Consider the following 17,041-nt stretch of genomic DNA (forward strand, 5'->3'; position numbering starts at 1 on the left):
TGCCTCTTGCAGTAGTTCGCCTGTCACCCCAGGCAGAGTTATGTGCGTTAAAATCACCGCAGAGCATCAAATGGCCAGGGCATTTAAGCGCTGTCTTATTTAAATCTCCCGCGTCCCAGCTGTTAGCACGCCCAGGAGCGACATATGCAGAAATTATAGTGAAGAGCTCGCCTCGGACTTCAATCGTGGCAGCTGCAAATTCTGCTTTCTCTGTGGTGAACAATGAAAGATCAACCGGGTTGTGTGCTAGTCCTGCGGTCACAAGGAGCGCTGCTCGAGAACGACCTCCCTTTCGCGCTGGCGTACTGTGGTGAATGACGTAAGGGGAAAACCTGAAATCGCCCGGTCGCGTCATCGGTTCTTGAATGGCCAGGACGTCAGCAGGAGAATGAATCAGGTGCTGTCGTAGGTCGGGAAGACGCCTTCGAAGGCCACGCGCGTTCCATTGGAGGATGGATGGACAGGTTAGGTGGGTATTTCTTCGTCCATGACGTGCAGCACGCACAGACACTGCCGGGGTCGCTCTGATCGAGTCTTGTGCATAAGAGGACGATGGCACTAACATCCTTCAAAAAGGGGAAACAGAGCTTGTATCATGGTAGTTAGTGTCGTTGCCCAGGATGTTTTGAGGCTTCTAAGTAGGGTGAGAGCGATATTGACTGCTGCCTTGACTAAAGGAATCCATCCTGCAGAGTCCCCGGAACTTGACGGCTTCGCATCCGCCTCCCTTACTTGACGGCGCTGGCGCACAGTTGATAGCTGCAAATCAGACTGAGGTGTCTCGGGGGGTGGTGCTTCTGACACAGCAGGCATTTGTATACCCTGTGATGTTGATTCTTGTCGAACTCCTTGAGATTTTGGTGCCTTGGGCTTAGTTGCCTTGAGAACCGACGCATATGGTGTTGCCAAAGCGGTCGGCTTTTTGGAGTGTTCGTTCTTGTTCCCTGCAATGTCCTTGAAGCCAGAAGCACCAGCCAGCTCTTTCGTGACACTGCTGTCAGCAGGAGTGAGCTCAAGCGCCGGAAAAAGTTCCTCGTGTTCTAAGGCTATTTTGGCAGAGTGAAAGTCTACCGAGTTTGCCTTCGAGTAGGTTTGAATCGTTTCAACCTCTCTTCCTTTCGGACAGGACCGTGCTGTGGCCTCGTGGTTTTGCCCACAGTTCACACATTTCGCCGACAATGACAGGCATGTGCTGTCCGTTTGGTCGTGATGTTGTGCGCAGTGTCTACATGTCTTCGGGCGTTTGCAAGCCACCTGTTTGTGACCAAAACCAAAGCAATTAAAGCATTGGATTGGTCGGGCCTTGAACGGAGACACCGGGTGGCGCACATGCCCTAGCAGAACGTAGGATGGGAGTCGGTTTCCACGGAACGTTACTTTTACAGAGCTGGTGTTTCCGAGCCGTCGTACGCTGCCAATCTCTGCATCCGCCCTCAAATTTGAAGTGATATCTTCAATAGAAAGTTCGTTGTCGACGCTATGAATCAGTCCGACAACAGTTGGTCCAGCCAAGGGAGAATAGGAAAGTACAGGAATGCTGCAGAGTGTTGTCATGCTTTGTAACTTCTTGACAGCTTCTCCATTCAGCGCATCAACTGCAATGAGGTTTAGTCGATGGTTAAACCGAACCTCGCGAATGCATTTGGGGAATTCTTTATCTAGTGCTTTTGATACCTTCAGGCTACTGAGATCTGTAAGCACCATTTCGGCATTCCCAGGAGCGAATATTACCGTGAGCCCCTCTTTCTCAGGTTTTGGCCGTATAATCGTGTCCGAGCTCGAAGCAGACAGGCTGTTTGTGAGTCGCGTTCTTTTTCTGGTTCGAACTTCGTGCCATATGCCTCCAGCGTCGTTTTCGTGGTCCATGTCGTCAATTTCAGTTGAGGACGATGTCCTCGATAGGTCAGAAGAACCAGGTTGTCCTTCCATCGGTGTCATTGAGGGCGCTCCATCTGTTGCATGCTGTGCAGGTGTTATGCTAAGCGCCATATTTTCGACGTCGGTGACGTTTCCTTGGGCCGATGTCATGCCGGGTCACATCTATGGGGAGCAGCGATGGAAGGCTGCAATTCCTTCGAGGTGCGTCTGCTTCTATACGGCGTTTGGGACACTGATATATATATATATACCTTGTTCGCAAATATTTATAGGTATCTGGAGACTACAAGGCAAAAGAATTATCGAAATTACCGGGAGCGGAAGATTTGGCGTTCCTCATACAAAACACTTCGTCGTCGTCTCTCGAGGGGAGAGTGGAGCGACGAGTTGAAGCCACCTTATGGCGGCCGCGTCACGTGATTCCAAGATGGCAGCGCCCATGCGACGGAGGCTGAAAAGGTCATCCTGCGTTCCAAAGCGAACAAGTGAGCAGTTGATATCCGCGACTGCGACTCTCGAAAACAGATAACGACCAATAGGAGAACTGTGAACCCGGGTACAATTCAAAATAATGTGTTGGCAGCGTACAACCGATATCGCACTTACCTGGAGTGTAAGAGCCTCGTTTTTCCCCACGTGCACTATGCCACCGCCCCTCAACCCTGGGTACAAGCCCTGGCCTCAGCGCTAGGACTCTTAACCCACGCTCACACTGTTAATACATCAGACAGTCTGCAAAGACTTCCCGAGACGTTCTTTGTACGACTGTCCTGTCATACATGTTCCAAGCATATACGTGTACGAAGCAAACATGATTCCAACATGTTTGAAGAGTGTACGCAGATAATCCTGTCGCCATGTGTGCAGCGAAAAGTCTTGTATGATGTATGAGCCGTGGCTTTCGGAGATTTGCATTTATAAAAGAACCAAAATCATACGCTTTCGTATTTCACCAGGAGAAAAAAAAAGGTCTTTATTAAATCTCATTAGTTTGTGCTTATACAAAGAAAAACAAACAACGCACAAAACTCTGCCAAGGAATAAAACAGTATGGCATCGGCCATCTTTTGTTTGCCTGTCCTATCACTACTAAAACAAGGGCTTCTGCCCCAATGCTTGAGCCGAGGGCTCTTCCTCGGTGCACTGGGACAAACTCAGGAGTTGTCTGTACAGAGTCCCCGCTCTCTCGCACTCTCACTCAACTAATGCAATGTAACCGTATGAATAAAAATTGAAGACGTCCCAGAGCAAATCTCTCCTCTGAAACTGACCGAGTAGCTAAAATAAATTTACACTGAAAGAAGACGAAAAAAAAAAAGCTGCATTATATTAAATTAAAAACGTTCCTAGCAAATAAACAGAAAAGACAAGCGCAACGTGTTTCCTGCTTGTGCCATACTTTTTTACATCTTACCAACACTCGTGCTGACACAGATGCACCATCAACGAAAGCAGAAACAGTATTCCTAAAAACTGTCACACATACACGCACACACACATATCACACATGCACAGATATATGTTCAGGTGTTCCATGTGCACGCCGTTTCCAAAATAAATATATTAAAACCACACACATGCACAAGACACAAGTGCAGCCCATTGAAGTTCTCGTGTGTCACAAACAGATTCCTTCTTGTGTACAGGACAGTGGGAGGTCAAGAAAACATGGCTTCTGGGTTGCTTTCTTCTTCTAGTTTTCAAAAAGCCTCAAAAACAAGTTGTGGTAAATTATCACCTTCGGAAGTAATGTTCTTCCCTGCCAATGGAATTGCAAATTTAGATAGTGCCAACCTGAATGTCGTTCTGAAATGCAAAACATACCAAATAATATTGGAATTTCTGAAACGAAAAAAGATCTTGAATTTCAATGTCAAAAATTACATCTATATCCCATGTGCAAGCCTTTTGAAAGCATATGCCAGAAATTCTGGGAAAAGAACAGCTAATGCTGGCAGCAGACCAGTATCCAGGAAATAGATCTCTTTCCAATGCAAGAAAACAACATTTTTGGAAGAAATTATTTTATACTAATTTTCAGACTGAGTGTGGCACCTAGCCAAACAAAGTCGAGTCAAGACAGTTCCAATCCAGCGGGAGCAGCACCTCATAAAGTCCAGGCGGGGTACCACGAAGACACAGACAGAAAGCCTTTTTATGTACATTATATCTATATGTAAGCATACTAGACTGACGCATACACAACTTTCCACACACTCAGGACAGAGTTGCCAGAATTGTTCCACATGGCAATGTGTCATAGCTAAAGTGGCTCGTGAAAACAAAACTCAAATTAATTTTTTTTTTTACTTGGCTGGCTACACTGGTAAAACAAGAAAAACAATGATGCACTAATAGTGGCAGTTATATGGTCGTCTTTTCCTAGAAGTCCTGGCCGTGGTTGCGCCATTAAAAATGCCCTCTCGAAGAAAGAAGCTCTGTTGCTGCCGAGACAAGCTATAAGGCACTTACAAACATGGAAAGACGCATGCCCTTAAAGAGAAATCTTCAGGATGTAACCACCTACAGCTACTTTTGGCACAATATATTGAAATAATGGCAATGGTCCACCTCGAGAGCAGAAGCTCTGCGAGCTTCAAAAAACAAAGCATCTAGCTCGGTCTCGGAAACCATCAAGGCAACGGGACGGCCCATCCCACCTCCAGACGTCACACACTGGAACGTGTGTGCCCAGAAAGTAAACACGCCACAAGCTCCACTCCCGCCGGATCGAAATCTGTCTTTATCTCTTGCTGCCGAGAGCCATTTTGGCTCCATAAATGCATCATGTTCGGAGGTTCTTAAAGCTCGAATAAATATTCTAGGTGTCCTCGAGAGCTTACTGGCCGCGAGAATAATGTTGCTGCGGTGCCCACAAAGATTTTCTCACTGTACAGGAAAAATGCAACACCGCAAGGAGGGTACAATGTACAGAAGCATCATTCACACAGAAACCACTAACACCAGTTCACTATGTGCAAATGCATATTAAAAATGACACCAAGTGCTATCTGTCACTTTAAATATTGAGATGATGCTCCTTCCTCACTCACAACTCGAGATTGAATAAAAAAAAAAAGAAAAGAAATGAAATGCTGCTTATCCATTGCCAGCTTGGGTGAGCGAAGAGTGGACCTTTCCTGTGTCAAAGACAGGGGAGCGTCATCTTTGTGACATCACAGAAGGTCCACCTAGATGACCAACTCTTGTTGGTCCTTTTGTCCTGACCGTTTGTCATACAACTTACATCTGCCAGAGACCAAAGGAAAACTAAAACAAAATACAACGCAAAAGGTTGTGTGTCAATTCCAGGCAAGACACAAGATGGTCGCTAAGTAGTTTGCGCTGCAAGTCCTTGCCACATTCACAACATGGGGTCTTCTCCAACATCTCTCAAGAAACCCTAGTTGTGCACACACTTTGCGGTTAGAAAATGTCACACTATAACGTCACACAAGGGGTGCTGTTCCTGCCGGCGCCATCTTGTTCCCGAAACACAAACACAATGATTGACCAGATGATATCGATGACCATAGATGGTTCTTCAGCCGTCAAGAAGTCCTTCCAAAGCGCAGGATGCACGCACAAACAAATGCCGTTGGTGGCGTTTCTCACTCGCCCTCTAAACGTTTTTTGCCGGCTGCTGGCACGTCAGTGGCACGAGATTTCCGCTACAACTTGCCGAGCCACTTGGAAACGCTAGTGTTTTATCTCGTTCGTGGCCAGGGAGCGCTGAAGTGGGCAACCACCAGGGTGGCCAGCAGCATTACCATCCACCGCACTTGACTGGTGCCTTGCGTCGTTGACGACGCGCCGTTCACCAGCTCCTCATTCTTGGCTCTGGTCTCGTTTGGCAGCTTGTCTCGATTATCTGGAGATATCAGGAAGAAAGATGTTCGACTCTCAGAGAAGCGAGTGACAGAGTGTGAATGCAGGCAAATCTTATCCAGTCTTGAGACATATAACCGTAACTTTGCGACTTTTTAGGTAACTCTAACACAATGCTTTTTCTAAATGTAACTTGTAACTGTAGTTCTGCTACTTTTTCTGAAGTAAAGATGAAATTATATTATTTTCATACCTACTTCTCTTAGTTTCTTGAGAATTAAAGTATCATTAAACAAATACAGTCTAGCCATTCCTGGCATTTACAAAAGATGTGACCTGACACTTTGTGTGTCATGTTCGCTATATGCGTCAACTTGTAAATGACTGCCTTTACTCGCAAAAAGTCTATTTCTTTCCTTTCCTATTCTCTTGTAATATGTCCATTAATATTTTTTCTTCTTATAAATACCTAGGAGTTCACCTTCCCTCTAACCTCTCATAGATCACCCATGATAACAAGGTAATTGCAAACCCTTCTCGAACCCTTGGATACATTAGGCATAACCTTAAATTAGCCGATCCTCACTTTTTTAAACTAGTTTATGAAACCTACATTTGCCCTAAACTTCAATAGGCCTCACAAATCTGGATTACACAACAGAGCTAACTAACCAAAAGCATCGAAACCATCCCAAATTGAGCGGTGTACTTTATAACATCAAGCTACTCGTATAAGTGTCTCTTCACTCAAGTATCAGTGTTCTCTCCCATTACTCGAAAATCGTTGTAAAATTGCCCTTCTTTGTCTCCTTCATAAACTCTACTATCAATGTGCAAATGTTTCTTTTTTTTTTTTCTCTCTAGCATCCAGATAGATTTTATTGAATCACCAACAGAAGAACCTTCAAGTGTGTAACCAGTACAATGAATGCATTCATCAATTCAGCAGTTCCACCCGGCATCCGTGATTGGAACGACCTTCCCAATTCTATGATAGACGCTGCTGACCTCATCTTGTTTCGTGAATCATTAACCTAATTGTTTCCATAATGGACTAGTTCTGTTGTTATTATGATAACTAGTTATCTTATTAATGTTCATTATGATTGTAATTATGTTTTGTATTCTATATTTGTTCTTCATTGTTGTATTTACATTAGGGATTTCTTTGTTCTTTCATTTGATTAATATTGGGAGTAGTGCAAATATTCAAAGAAGCGCAAATTGCCTCGCTGAGCAATACAGAGGGGCAATACATAGTTTCTCACAAGTCACAGCTTGGCTATAGACCAACACGCGGCCGTGACGTCACGCAGCTGCGGTGGCGCTGTCGACGGCACTGCGCATGCACAGACGATTCACTTCACGTGAATTCGGTTTCTGCGCACGCGCAATGCCCACACCTGATGTGGGCAAACGAGGGCTTGTTTGTAAACAGCGTGTCGGCCTATAGCCAGATGTAAATGTAATGGCGATGGGGAAGGGGCGGGGGAAAGCATTTTCTACTTTCTTCTTGAGTTTTTGTGTAATGAAGAAGTAACTAAAAAGTAGTGCCACCACTTTTTAAAGTAATTGTAATGGTAACGAGTTTCTTTTCCTGTTTTGATAGCTTCAACGGTAACTTTCCTCCTTTTTTATGAAAGTAACTGCAACTGTAATAAATTACTTTCTTAAAGTAACTTATCCAAAATGAATCTAATCTATTGCCTACTAAAAGAAAAAAATTGGTCACAATTGTTTTTACTTTGAACTTGGGGTATCCTTAATTCGGGGCTTATATAAAAAGTGAACTGAAAATTGAGCCGGAAACGTCAGCACCTGATCTAAGCTAGCTGAAATTCTTGTCAAAGTTGCACTTGAATGATTGGTCCTATCTCACAAAATGTCAAGACATAAACCAGTTCCTGTCAAAGAATCAGAAATATATTCCTCGAAACTCAAATGCTCGACTCAGGTGCAGAAGACGACACTCATCCACAGAACTCCTATGGAGAAAGGTGCCACGTGTAATTTCTAATTATTATTCCTATTATCAGAGTGAGAGCCTGGAAAATACCGTGGGGGCCATGGTCACGGGCGGATTTAGAGGGGGGGTCCAGATGTCCTGACCCCCCTCTTGATTTCCGCATGAGTAACATTTAGAGCGTAAAACGAAAGAGAGGGGAGGGGGTTCCTAAACATATGGTACGATGACCAACGCCAGACTTCCCCCTCAGGAGATTCCTGCATCTGCCCCTGGCCATGGTTGATGACTTTGAAGATAGTCTTCTTAAAACCTTACTGTTGTTTCATTAAAAAAAACAGAGTAAACTAAAAGTGACCCGATTATTATTTTTTCGCTCAAGCAAATTCATGCTCCAGAAAAGTAGACACTTCCCATTCATCAGTCTGGATCAGGTATCAGCTTTTGGTTTTGGGTCACAAGTGACGTCACCAGGGAGGACGGAGGGAAGGGGAAGAGGAGGAGGGAGAGAATGAAGGAGGAGGAGAGGAAGAGGGGGAGGGGAGGGCATGTAAAAGGAGGAGAGGATACTCTCCTTTCCTCCTCCTCCTCAAGAGCTTACTGTAATTCGGCATTACAGGGAATTGTGAACGTCTTTCATTTTTTTGCACATCATTCCTTTCTTTTTGGCTCTAAAACTTTTTTGACATTGTTATAAACGACCATTTCTCATTGATAGTATGTATATTTGATTTCGCAAGTAAGGTAAAACCTTTGCTCTTGTGAAATGCGGTTCCTCACAAATAGCGTTAGAGTGCCAGTTTGTTTTACCACCGTAAGAGATAACAAGAACACTGTCATAATAAGACACATAGTGTGAACGGGCCTTTAGCCTGGCTTAGCTCCAAGATACGGAACGGGAAACAGCGCGAGAAGGAATGACAGGAAAGACACCGGGGAAGGAGTTTCTGCCAGGCAGAAAACGATTTGGCAGGTGGGGTTTGAAGAGAGAGACGCCAGGGGAGGGATGCGTACCGGGCGTCTTCTTGGAAGACTTCTTGCCGTCCGCGACCGGCACGTCGAACGTCTTGAGTACCGGCGGTCTGGGCGGCCTCGGCGGGAAGACGGTCGGGAACCAGCGCCTCGGCGGCAGCTGCGGAGGCGCCGTCGGCGTTGTCGTGGTCGGAGACGGGGGACCAGCCCACGGGGGTCGCGGTCGCGCCGGGGTCGGCGGGGCCGCACCCGCCGCCACCGCTCGCGTTGCGTTCGCGTCGGCCCCCCACTGGAGCCGCCGGTCGGGCTCTGGGCCAGCGGGCAGCTCGTCCCTCGGGGACCCCGCAGGAGGGGACGCGGTCGAAGACGTCGTCGTCGACCGTGGACGGGGCGTCGGGGGCGCTGCAGTGGCAGGGAAAAGAAAGGGGGTTCATTGTGGGCTTTTTCTTGCCGCCGTCACACTGCCACTACATGATACAAAAGACAGTTTGCAGACACTGGCTGATGCATGTGACCATCATACAAGGAAGAAACTTGTTCATATTGGTCATACGAGAATTGTCTGAAGACATGTTCGAAGCATGAACGAAGCAAACATGCTTTCAACATGCATGTCCAGAGATAATCCTGTCACCATGCCTGACTGTGGCTTAAATGTCATCATGTGAGACTGTAGCTTAAAGGGCAACGCCGGTCAAATTTCGATGTTGAGAAAACAACGCAGTCATACATCGTATCATCTGAAAAGCCTACGCGTAAAATATGACGACGCACTTCCGCCTAGAAGTTTACTAAACCGGCCAACAAAGTTGGAGCGGCTCCACGGTCCCCCCAAAATGCGACACACAACGCCGCTGTGTGAACGCAGTCCACATAGCGGTGTCGCTTCCTCTTGAAAAACGTCGGCTGTACAACCTTTGAAGAGAGCTAATGAAAGGTGTCCGCGGCACTTTCTTTGGGAAGTGATAAGTAATAATGCCGTCCGCTAATATGTGAACCGGATAAAAGCAGGCCCCACAAGCGTATCAAATTAGTCACATTTTAAACATACGTTAAATTATTGACCTCGTTTAAATGTCCGGTGGGCTGTCTAGCTGTATAGACCACTTGCAGAAAACCCGGCAACACTGTGTCTCGGCATGGCAACCATGGCAACACCGGTGCGATGAGCAGCTGCGTGCCATGGTGAAGGAAAGCAGGTCACAACCTCGCGGAGTGCCACTCGAGCCTTAGGCGCTTCATGTGTTGTTTTAAGGACAGCTTATGCGTTCCAGAGTAGCAGTGAAGATGCCGCCAACACACTGCTGTGTCCCGGGTAGTATAAATACACTGACAAATCCGGAATGAATACACATCGGACCGTCTGCGGCTGCTGCCGTTTGGCTAACCTCACGAATTCGCACGCATTTGCTTAATGAGGTTAATATATTGGTTCAGCAATATACTGCTTTGCGTTTTCTTTACTACTGCTGTTATACAGATACGTTTGACAAGGATAAACGAGCGTCGGTTTTACCCGCCGCATCCGCTGTCGTTTAACCCAGCTTCACGATTTTGCATGCAGTTCCTTAATGTTGTTATTTCATTGTACCTTTACTTTGTGTTTCTCGATAGACAGATACCGTTGGTGTGGCTAAACGAGCAGTCGAATTCGTGTATCAGTCCTGCGAACGTTTTGTGCTCTTTAACTCTTTTCTAGCCATGCCCATAGGCCATCGATCACTGGTGATCAACAGTTTCCACGCGCCGTCAAGAAATTAAATTTAGTGCGGAGAATTGTGTTCCACGATTTCGTGGATACCCGAAGTACTGTAGTTTCAATTTCAACGTAGGTTTGAGCTTTATCACAAGTTAATGGGATGTCAAACGTATTCTTGGGAACGCTGGTTGCACTTGTCTAATACGGCCAACTGCTTGCATAATTCAACTGTATTGTGGCATAGCTTTTAGACCTTAAGAGCTCTGGGGACACTTTAAATTATCTGATAAGAGTCGTTTAACAGATGGTTGTCGGTAAGCATCACCACAATTCCCAATGCTGTCCTGAGCCGGCGTACACGTTTTATGTTCCCAACAAAGCGGACAAAAAAGCCAAATATGAAGGAATTGCAATCAAGGCTATGACAAAACTAAGGTAGAACACAAAGAAATCATTCTGCTTGGGATGTGAAGTGTACTATCTGTCTTCACCAATGTAAGCATTCCTTTGTTGAAAAGTGCACGTGTTACGGAGGCTAACTCTCCGACGAACCAAAAATAGACAACGCCACTTACAATACACAAACTTTCAGAAGTAATAGCCGTGGGTGTGGGGCACATTTTGTATATTCTGAATTTGTTTTTTATTTGCCATTTAATTTGAGTAGCTGTAAAAGTGTCGGCGTTTATATGGCTTCCCCACGTGCATTGTATTTTCAAACAAATAAAATTTAAAAATCTTTCCTCCACATTTTACCAACCTGTTTCTTTTGAAAGAAAAACTAATTGGCCATATTTTTACGTGTCATATTGCCCCATACGCATATTAGCTCGGAAAATAAAAGCGTTTGCACGGATCCTTAAAAAAAATTGCTACTTTTCCCTAGGTCAGGAAAGAGCTTACAAATTACGCGTGCCAAACGAAATAAGAAAAGAATTTTGTTCTGCAGACATATTTTTCGAAAATCTTTTTATGTTACTGAAACTTCCACTAACGCCATGTTACTTTATGCTACCATGCAATATTAGGACAGCACCGCATTAACTGCTCCTTAAAGGCATCTTTTTCTACACAAGTTTAGCGGGCTAGACACTTGGTGGATTCCACAAATGGCTTGCAGCAAATCAAGAAAAGAGTTCTTTCTTTTCAGGTTTCATACCTAGCAAGCTAGCTTGGAAGGTTATTTCCCCAGCCGGCGATGGGAAACAGAACCGCGATAATTGAATTTGCCACGCCGCCTTTTCACGCAGAGCCAGCGGGCCGAAGAAAAAAAATATTCCGTCACCATGGAGAGAGCGCACACTGCTGCCAGTGGCGCACAGAGTTGTCACGTTTCCGAAAGGGGTCTATACCGAGTTCGGTATACCAAGGAATCTATCATTTAGTTATGTTATCTTGGTCGAGATCGTGCATAAAATCTGCTTGTAGAGGGCATTACTATGATTCCAGCACACCCTAACAATGCACAAACATTAATTAGATGTTGACCAAGTCAGCATGCACTAAAAAAATTATAAGAAAAGAAAGCAACGGCATGGAAAGAACCGAACCTTAACTGAAAACTTAATAAAAAAATGGTTACCAGGCATCCTCCATTCTTGTCACCCAATAAAAAAAGAAGAAAAAAAGAAGGGCTTACTCTTGCTGGGGTCGCAGCACACCTTGAAGATGACCTTCATGTTGTGGGTCGCACAACGGCCACCAATTCGCCGGTGCAGTCCGCCCACATCCCCCGTAGAGGTCGCTGCAAGAGGTCAGGTAACGGCTCGTTTAAGCACTCTCCCGGTCCATAATTAATCACACAAAAAAATAGAACTTCCTTAAAAGACAAAGCATGGAAAGTCATCATTCACGCAGAGACCCTATCGGGGACTTAAGTGCATGAAGACTGCCCCAGTTTGAGGTTTCACAACACCAATTCGATAATATGGAAGGCTCAACTGCGAAACATGAATTGGAACTTGGGCAGCATATTTGGGTCCCGTTACGGCATCATTGACGTCGCAAAGTGACAAAGTCTCATGGCGGGCTAGCACATTTTTGTGTAAATCGTCAGGTCTATCGCCTGCACTTTCCTTGGATCATCCATGAGCTCCCGTGTACTATTGTTTCGGTTACCGTCATTAATCTTCCCTACCTCGATGATTCACATGTACGATACAGTAACAGTATTAAAAGGACCGATATTGATACGGCTGTTGCACACCATCAAACCTGAACATTTTAATGGCATTAGCTGTTCTCAGTGATCTTACTCGTATCAAACCGCGCGCAGACGGAGTGACCAAAGTGACAAGGGCGAGGCGACTCACAGATGAAGTAATAGTCCTGCCCTGGCCTGAACTCCAGGCCCCCAGGCTGCGGCGTGAAGGATCGGAAGGTGATCGTGAAGTACATTAACTGGTGGGGCCTGTCGCAGACGGCGATGATGCGGGGCATCGGGTTGGTGATGCGGCACGAGTCGTACTCTTCCTTGGACACCTGCAGTCAGGGGGAGGGGGCTATGAAGTCACACAGAGGGAGGAAGCTGGACCCTATCTGCCAGAAGAAGAGCCACAAGGTGAAACATATGGAAGAATAAACACGTAGGACGGGGGACAACATACGCACGTCTTTGTTCCTCTGTCCTTCCTTGTCTTACCTGCTCACAATTTTTTTTAGACGTTTGGTTTCGTGACTGGCAGCAACACACTCATCATGTCGTTTAACACCTGAGGCTTTGGTGCAAAAAAGGAGAAAAACTTTTAGTCGAAGGAACAGACACAGAAGGGAACGTCTCAAACTCAGCGAACTGGTTTATTTCTCAAGCATCCTATACACACCCACACAGCAACTCTCAACCACCTTCTACGCTGAGATCTCCTTTGTTGAAAGCATTTTCAAATACAATGAACATACACATTGACAAGAGACCATGCGGTCAAACCCACAATACAATTCTGTGTCTCTTCGACTAAAACGTTTTCCTTTTCTGTACCACCAGTCTAAGGTGTTACACAATATTATTAGCTACCACCAGCTCGCCTTCGCCCTCACTGTCTTTTTACACTCATCACTTCCTATAAAAAAGCTTAATCATGGTTCCCCATTACTGAGCAAGAGAGAGAAGAGGGAGAGGGGGGCGTAGAGAGAGATAGAGAGAGCAAGCAGCATAGTGGCCACTTTGCTGTTCTATTAATTGCTTCGATGTTCTATTCATCTGTCCTAAGTACTGTGGACCACTTCTCTGGTTCATCTCGGGGGAAATGTTCATGCAGCACAATGAAGAAGCAGCAGTAATACAAATGCGGCGCGCTACTCATAGTGTTACGGACATACGATGGATACAAGAGACTAAGGGAACTACGTAACTAAAAGGACGGACAGCATTGGACTCTCAAACACGGTACATATTTCATCTAACTTGTCTTGGGGAATTAATATTCAATACATAACATTAATTCCAACCGTATGCTATGATTCCTAAAAGGAAACTTTTCGTCCGTCCCCATGTTTCTAAAGCTACTTCTCTACAAAACTCTCGTTTGCTCCAAACTGGAATATGCCGCCTTAATTTGGGACCTTGGTAATGACATATTGACACATGCAGTTGAAGCAATTCAAAATAGTTAGCTTCATACTTACTAGCTATCATCGCATTGCCAGCGCAATCATCTATGAAATGGAGTTTGAACCTGCCTAACCTCGCATCACGTAGAGAACTTCCTCGTTTGTGTTTATTTCACAAAATCTATCATATCCCCCTTTGCGTGGAAAACTACTAGTACTATCGCGGACAATATGGGCTGAAACAGCGCTCCGGCCTGTGCATGGCACTTCCTGCGCCGCCTGTTGCATCGCTCCCTAAACACGGCGCACCCTGAGGCCGAGATAAATTCTCACTTGCGCTCACTGCGCCGCTGCGCTCTTCCGGCCGCCTGCTAGCGAAAATATTGGTCGACGGTACCACCATCACGATGCCTCTGCCGTGAAGCCTAATGTTCACGTTTTCAGCTGACATGCATTTCAGTGCATTTCAAGAAAACGCCGAAGTGGAAAATGCGTTGTCACGCTCGTATCTCCTCGAGGAGCGCTGCTTGACGTAGCTGACTTAACCCCCAAAAGTAGCCAATCTTAATATCATCGAAAACATTCGGAGGCGCATCAAGATAGCCATGCCATGGCGTCCCCCTCCACCACGCCACTGCCCACAAATTGTGAAAAGCAATGAGGTGAATGGGAGTGGCTTCGGGCTGAGGCAGACTTCGTGGCCGAGCCCTATGATTTCTTACCAGACAGGATGGAAGCCGTGGTTGCGGGTCAGGGGAGAATGACGCGGTATTGAATTATTTTGTAAGTTATACTGTGCCTCAGGACCCCCTGAAGCGGACTACTGCCGATTGGAACAAAGCTTGATACTACGGTTCCGACACACTGTTTGACGGCGTTAACCACGCATACTTTTGTCTGGTGCCTCCTTGATCCCGATCTTCTTGTATAGTGCAGTTGAATTTCCACGCCGACTATTAATCTTTTGTGTCTTGACATTGTCCTCTACAAATATTCTTTCGATTAAGTTTCAATCTCCTTGTCCTGGCAAATATATGACTGTTTGTCCCACTTTATTAATACCAGAAATTTGTAAACAAAAAAAACAAAAAAAAACAAGAAAAACTGGTGTCTTGTCAGCAACTTGTTTTGTTTGAAACAAACACGTGGGCCCAGTAATAAAGGAATAATACTTTTGACCCTTTTCATACCAATCAAGCTTACAAAACCTTCTCAGTAACATGTATATGCCTACCTTTTTTTTATTTTAAACATCTGTGATCAATAAAAACAAAAATACCTTGGAGCCGGATCAAATCCGGCATACAGATTTTGGCCAATATTTTGCGATGTCCTACTTTGTGCATGCACCTATAATCAAAGAAAAACAACCTGCAACGCCTTGTGATGTGAATTTTAAAACAATAATCGCAGCTGAAATTTAAGAAACTTCAATATTTTTTCTTCACCAGTCAGCGCTTTTTCTACGGGATTCTGCGCGATAGAGTAAAGTAAATATATACCGAACAAGGGATGACAAGTGTAATTTATTGTTCCCCCCGCCGCCCTACTACACACATGCCCGCTGTCGCACCCACCGTCTCGCTTGCAGACGGCCGGAAGAGCGCAGTGGCGCAACGAGCGCAAGTGAGAATTTATCTCGTACTCAGGGTGCGCCATCTGTGCGGATCAAGACGACAGGCGGCGCAGGTAGTACCGTGCGGCGGCCAGAGCGCTGTTTCAGCTCATATTGTCCGCGATAGTACCTCCTTTCTACATATCACCACATTGATCAACAATACAAGACATGCTTACCCTTGCGTAAAATTCATACCCCGAACTACACTTTCTTGTATCTATACCTGTAACCCACTCCCTCTCCAATGCCCCCATGGTCTTAAGGGTGTTTGAAATACAAAAATAAATAAATAAATAAATAAACTGACTTCCGTGTTATCCTTCCTTCTATATACTTGGTTCTATCTCGGGCATCCATCATAAACCTACACTAGGTACTATCGCAGTAGTGTCACCATGAACGGAAACAAATACGCATTAAAATATCACAAACACAAAATTAAAAAAAATATACGTTCGACCAGTGGCAATTTGAAATATGACGACGAGGCGGCGAAATTACACTGGACCTAGGCATCTCTCGCCCTGTACCACGACTAGCCTTTTGCCAAGAGTCCCGCTGTGCCGGGTTTTCGACAGACTACGCTGAAGGTTGCAGCCGGTGCGACCAATAAGATATTCCATAACATGCACGCGTGGCTCGATGAGGTCTCCTCCTTAGAGCAGGAGCCAAACGGATCGCCCTTCCACGGGGCTGAGTGCGGAAATGCTGGCGAATCTTTTACGCCATCCATCCCGTATTGCCTGTAAGCGATTCCCAATCAGCGCCGTTTTTTTTTTTTTTTCGGCGTTGGTAAATCGCATAGGTTTACCAACGCCAAAAAACGGGATTTGCAAAAATCGACTAGCAGTCGACGCTTCTTTCAGTAACTGAGTATTACGGCTGCAGCAGTCGATCACAACCCAAACAAATCTGGCTCAGGAAAAAACCGCCTCCATTCACAGAAAAGAAGAAGTCAACATGATACAGGGTTCCACATTTACTACTACTCAAGACACCTGAGCCTACATCAAAAACTCTACTCAAAATGCCATATTTCAAGCACTTTTCGTCATATTTTGATACCTCGCAAATACATTTAATTTCCTATTTCCCGTTGTATCTTAATTCGCTATCTTGTACTCACTATCTCAACTTCTAACTTGGAGCGGAAACGACCACCGCCATAAACATAAAACTTTCCCACTCTAGAATCTAGCGAGAGTTCCTGCAGGAAGACGTCACGCGAAACCGTCTTATCCCCTTACACGTGGCGGCGGTTTCCAGTTTTCCAGTGTCCATGCAGCGAGAGAGAGCGCTTTCTCGGCGGCCTGCAGCAGCGGCGGGGCGGCGCGCGGCCGCACTCGGGGTGACGAACAGGCGGTTAGCGGCAACACGCTCCCTTGCTCAAATGACCGCGTGAATAATGAACGGCTCAAAAGCGACCGGCCCCGTCTCGCCTTCATCCCTAGAGCACTTCGCCGGACAATTTATGATCCCGGCGAGCGCCATCTTTTTCCTTTTTTTGAACCGTTTTTGGCGGGCGGCGTTTTTT

The 17,041-nt window shown here is 45.6% G+C and overlaps 1 protein-coding gene across 2 annotated transcripts in view; it reads right to left on the reverse strand.

Moving 5' to 3' along the window:
- Window positions 1-2,823: 2,823 nt before the first annotated feature.
- The window catches only part of LOC8051347 (ephrin-A5), a 517,188-nt gene continuing 502,970 nt past the window's right edge, over window positions 2,824-17,041 (reverse strand). For both annotated transcript variants that reach the window (XM_042289430.1, XM_029990564.4), the window contains exons 3-6: window positions 12,653-12,821; window positions 11,980-12,084; window positions 8,684-9,043; window positions 2,824-5,749 (exon numbers count right to left, since the gene is read on the reverse strand). In XM_042289430.1, coding sequence (XP_042145364.1) covers window positions 5,586-5,749; window positions 8,684-9,043; window positions 11,980-12,084; window positions 12,653-12,821 — 798 coding nt within the window. In that variant the 3' untranslated portion in view covers window positions 2,824-5,585. The remainder of the gene's footprint in view (window positions 5,750-8,683; window positions 9,044-11,979; window positions 12,085-12,652; window positions 12,822-17,041) is intronic.

This window comes from Ixodes scapularis, unplaced genomic scaffold (genome assembly GCF_016920785.2).
Source record: "Ixodes scapularis isolate PalLabHiFi unplaced genomic scaffold, ASM1692078v2 PGA_scaffold12__126_contigs__length_90152505, whole genome shotgun sequence".
In the NCBI taxonomy this organism is placed as follows: domain Eukaryota; kingdom Metazoa; phylum Arthropoda; class Arachnida; order Ixodida; family Ixodidae; genus Ixodes; species Ixodes scapularis.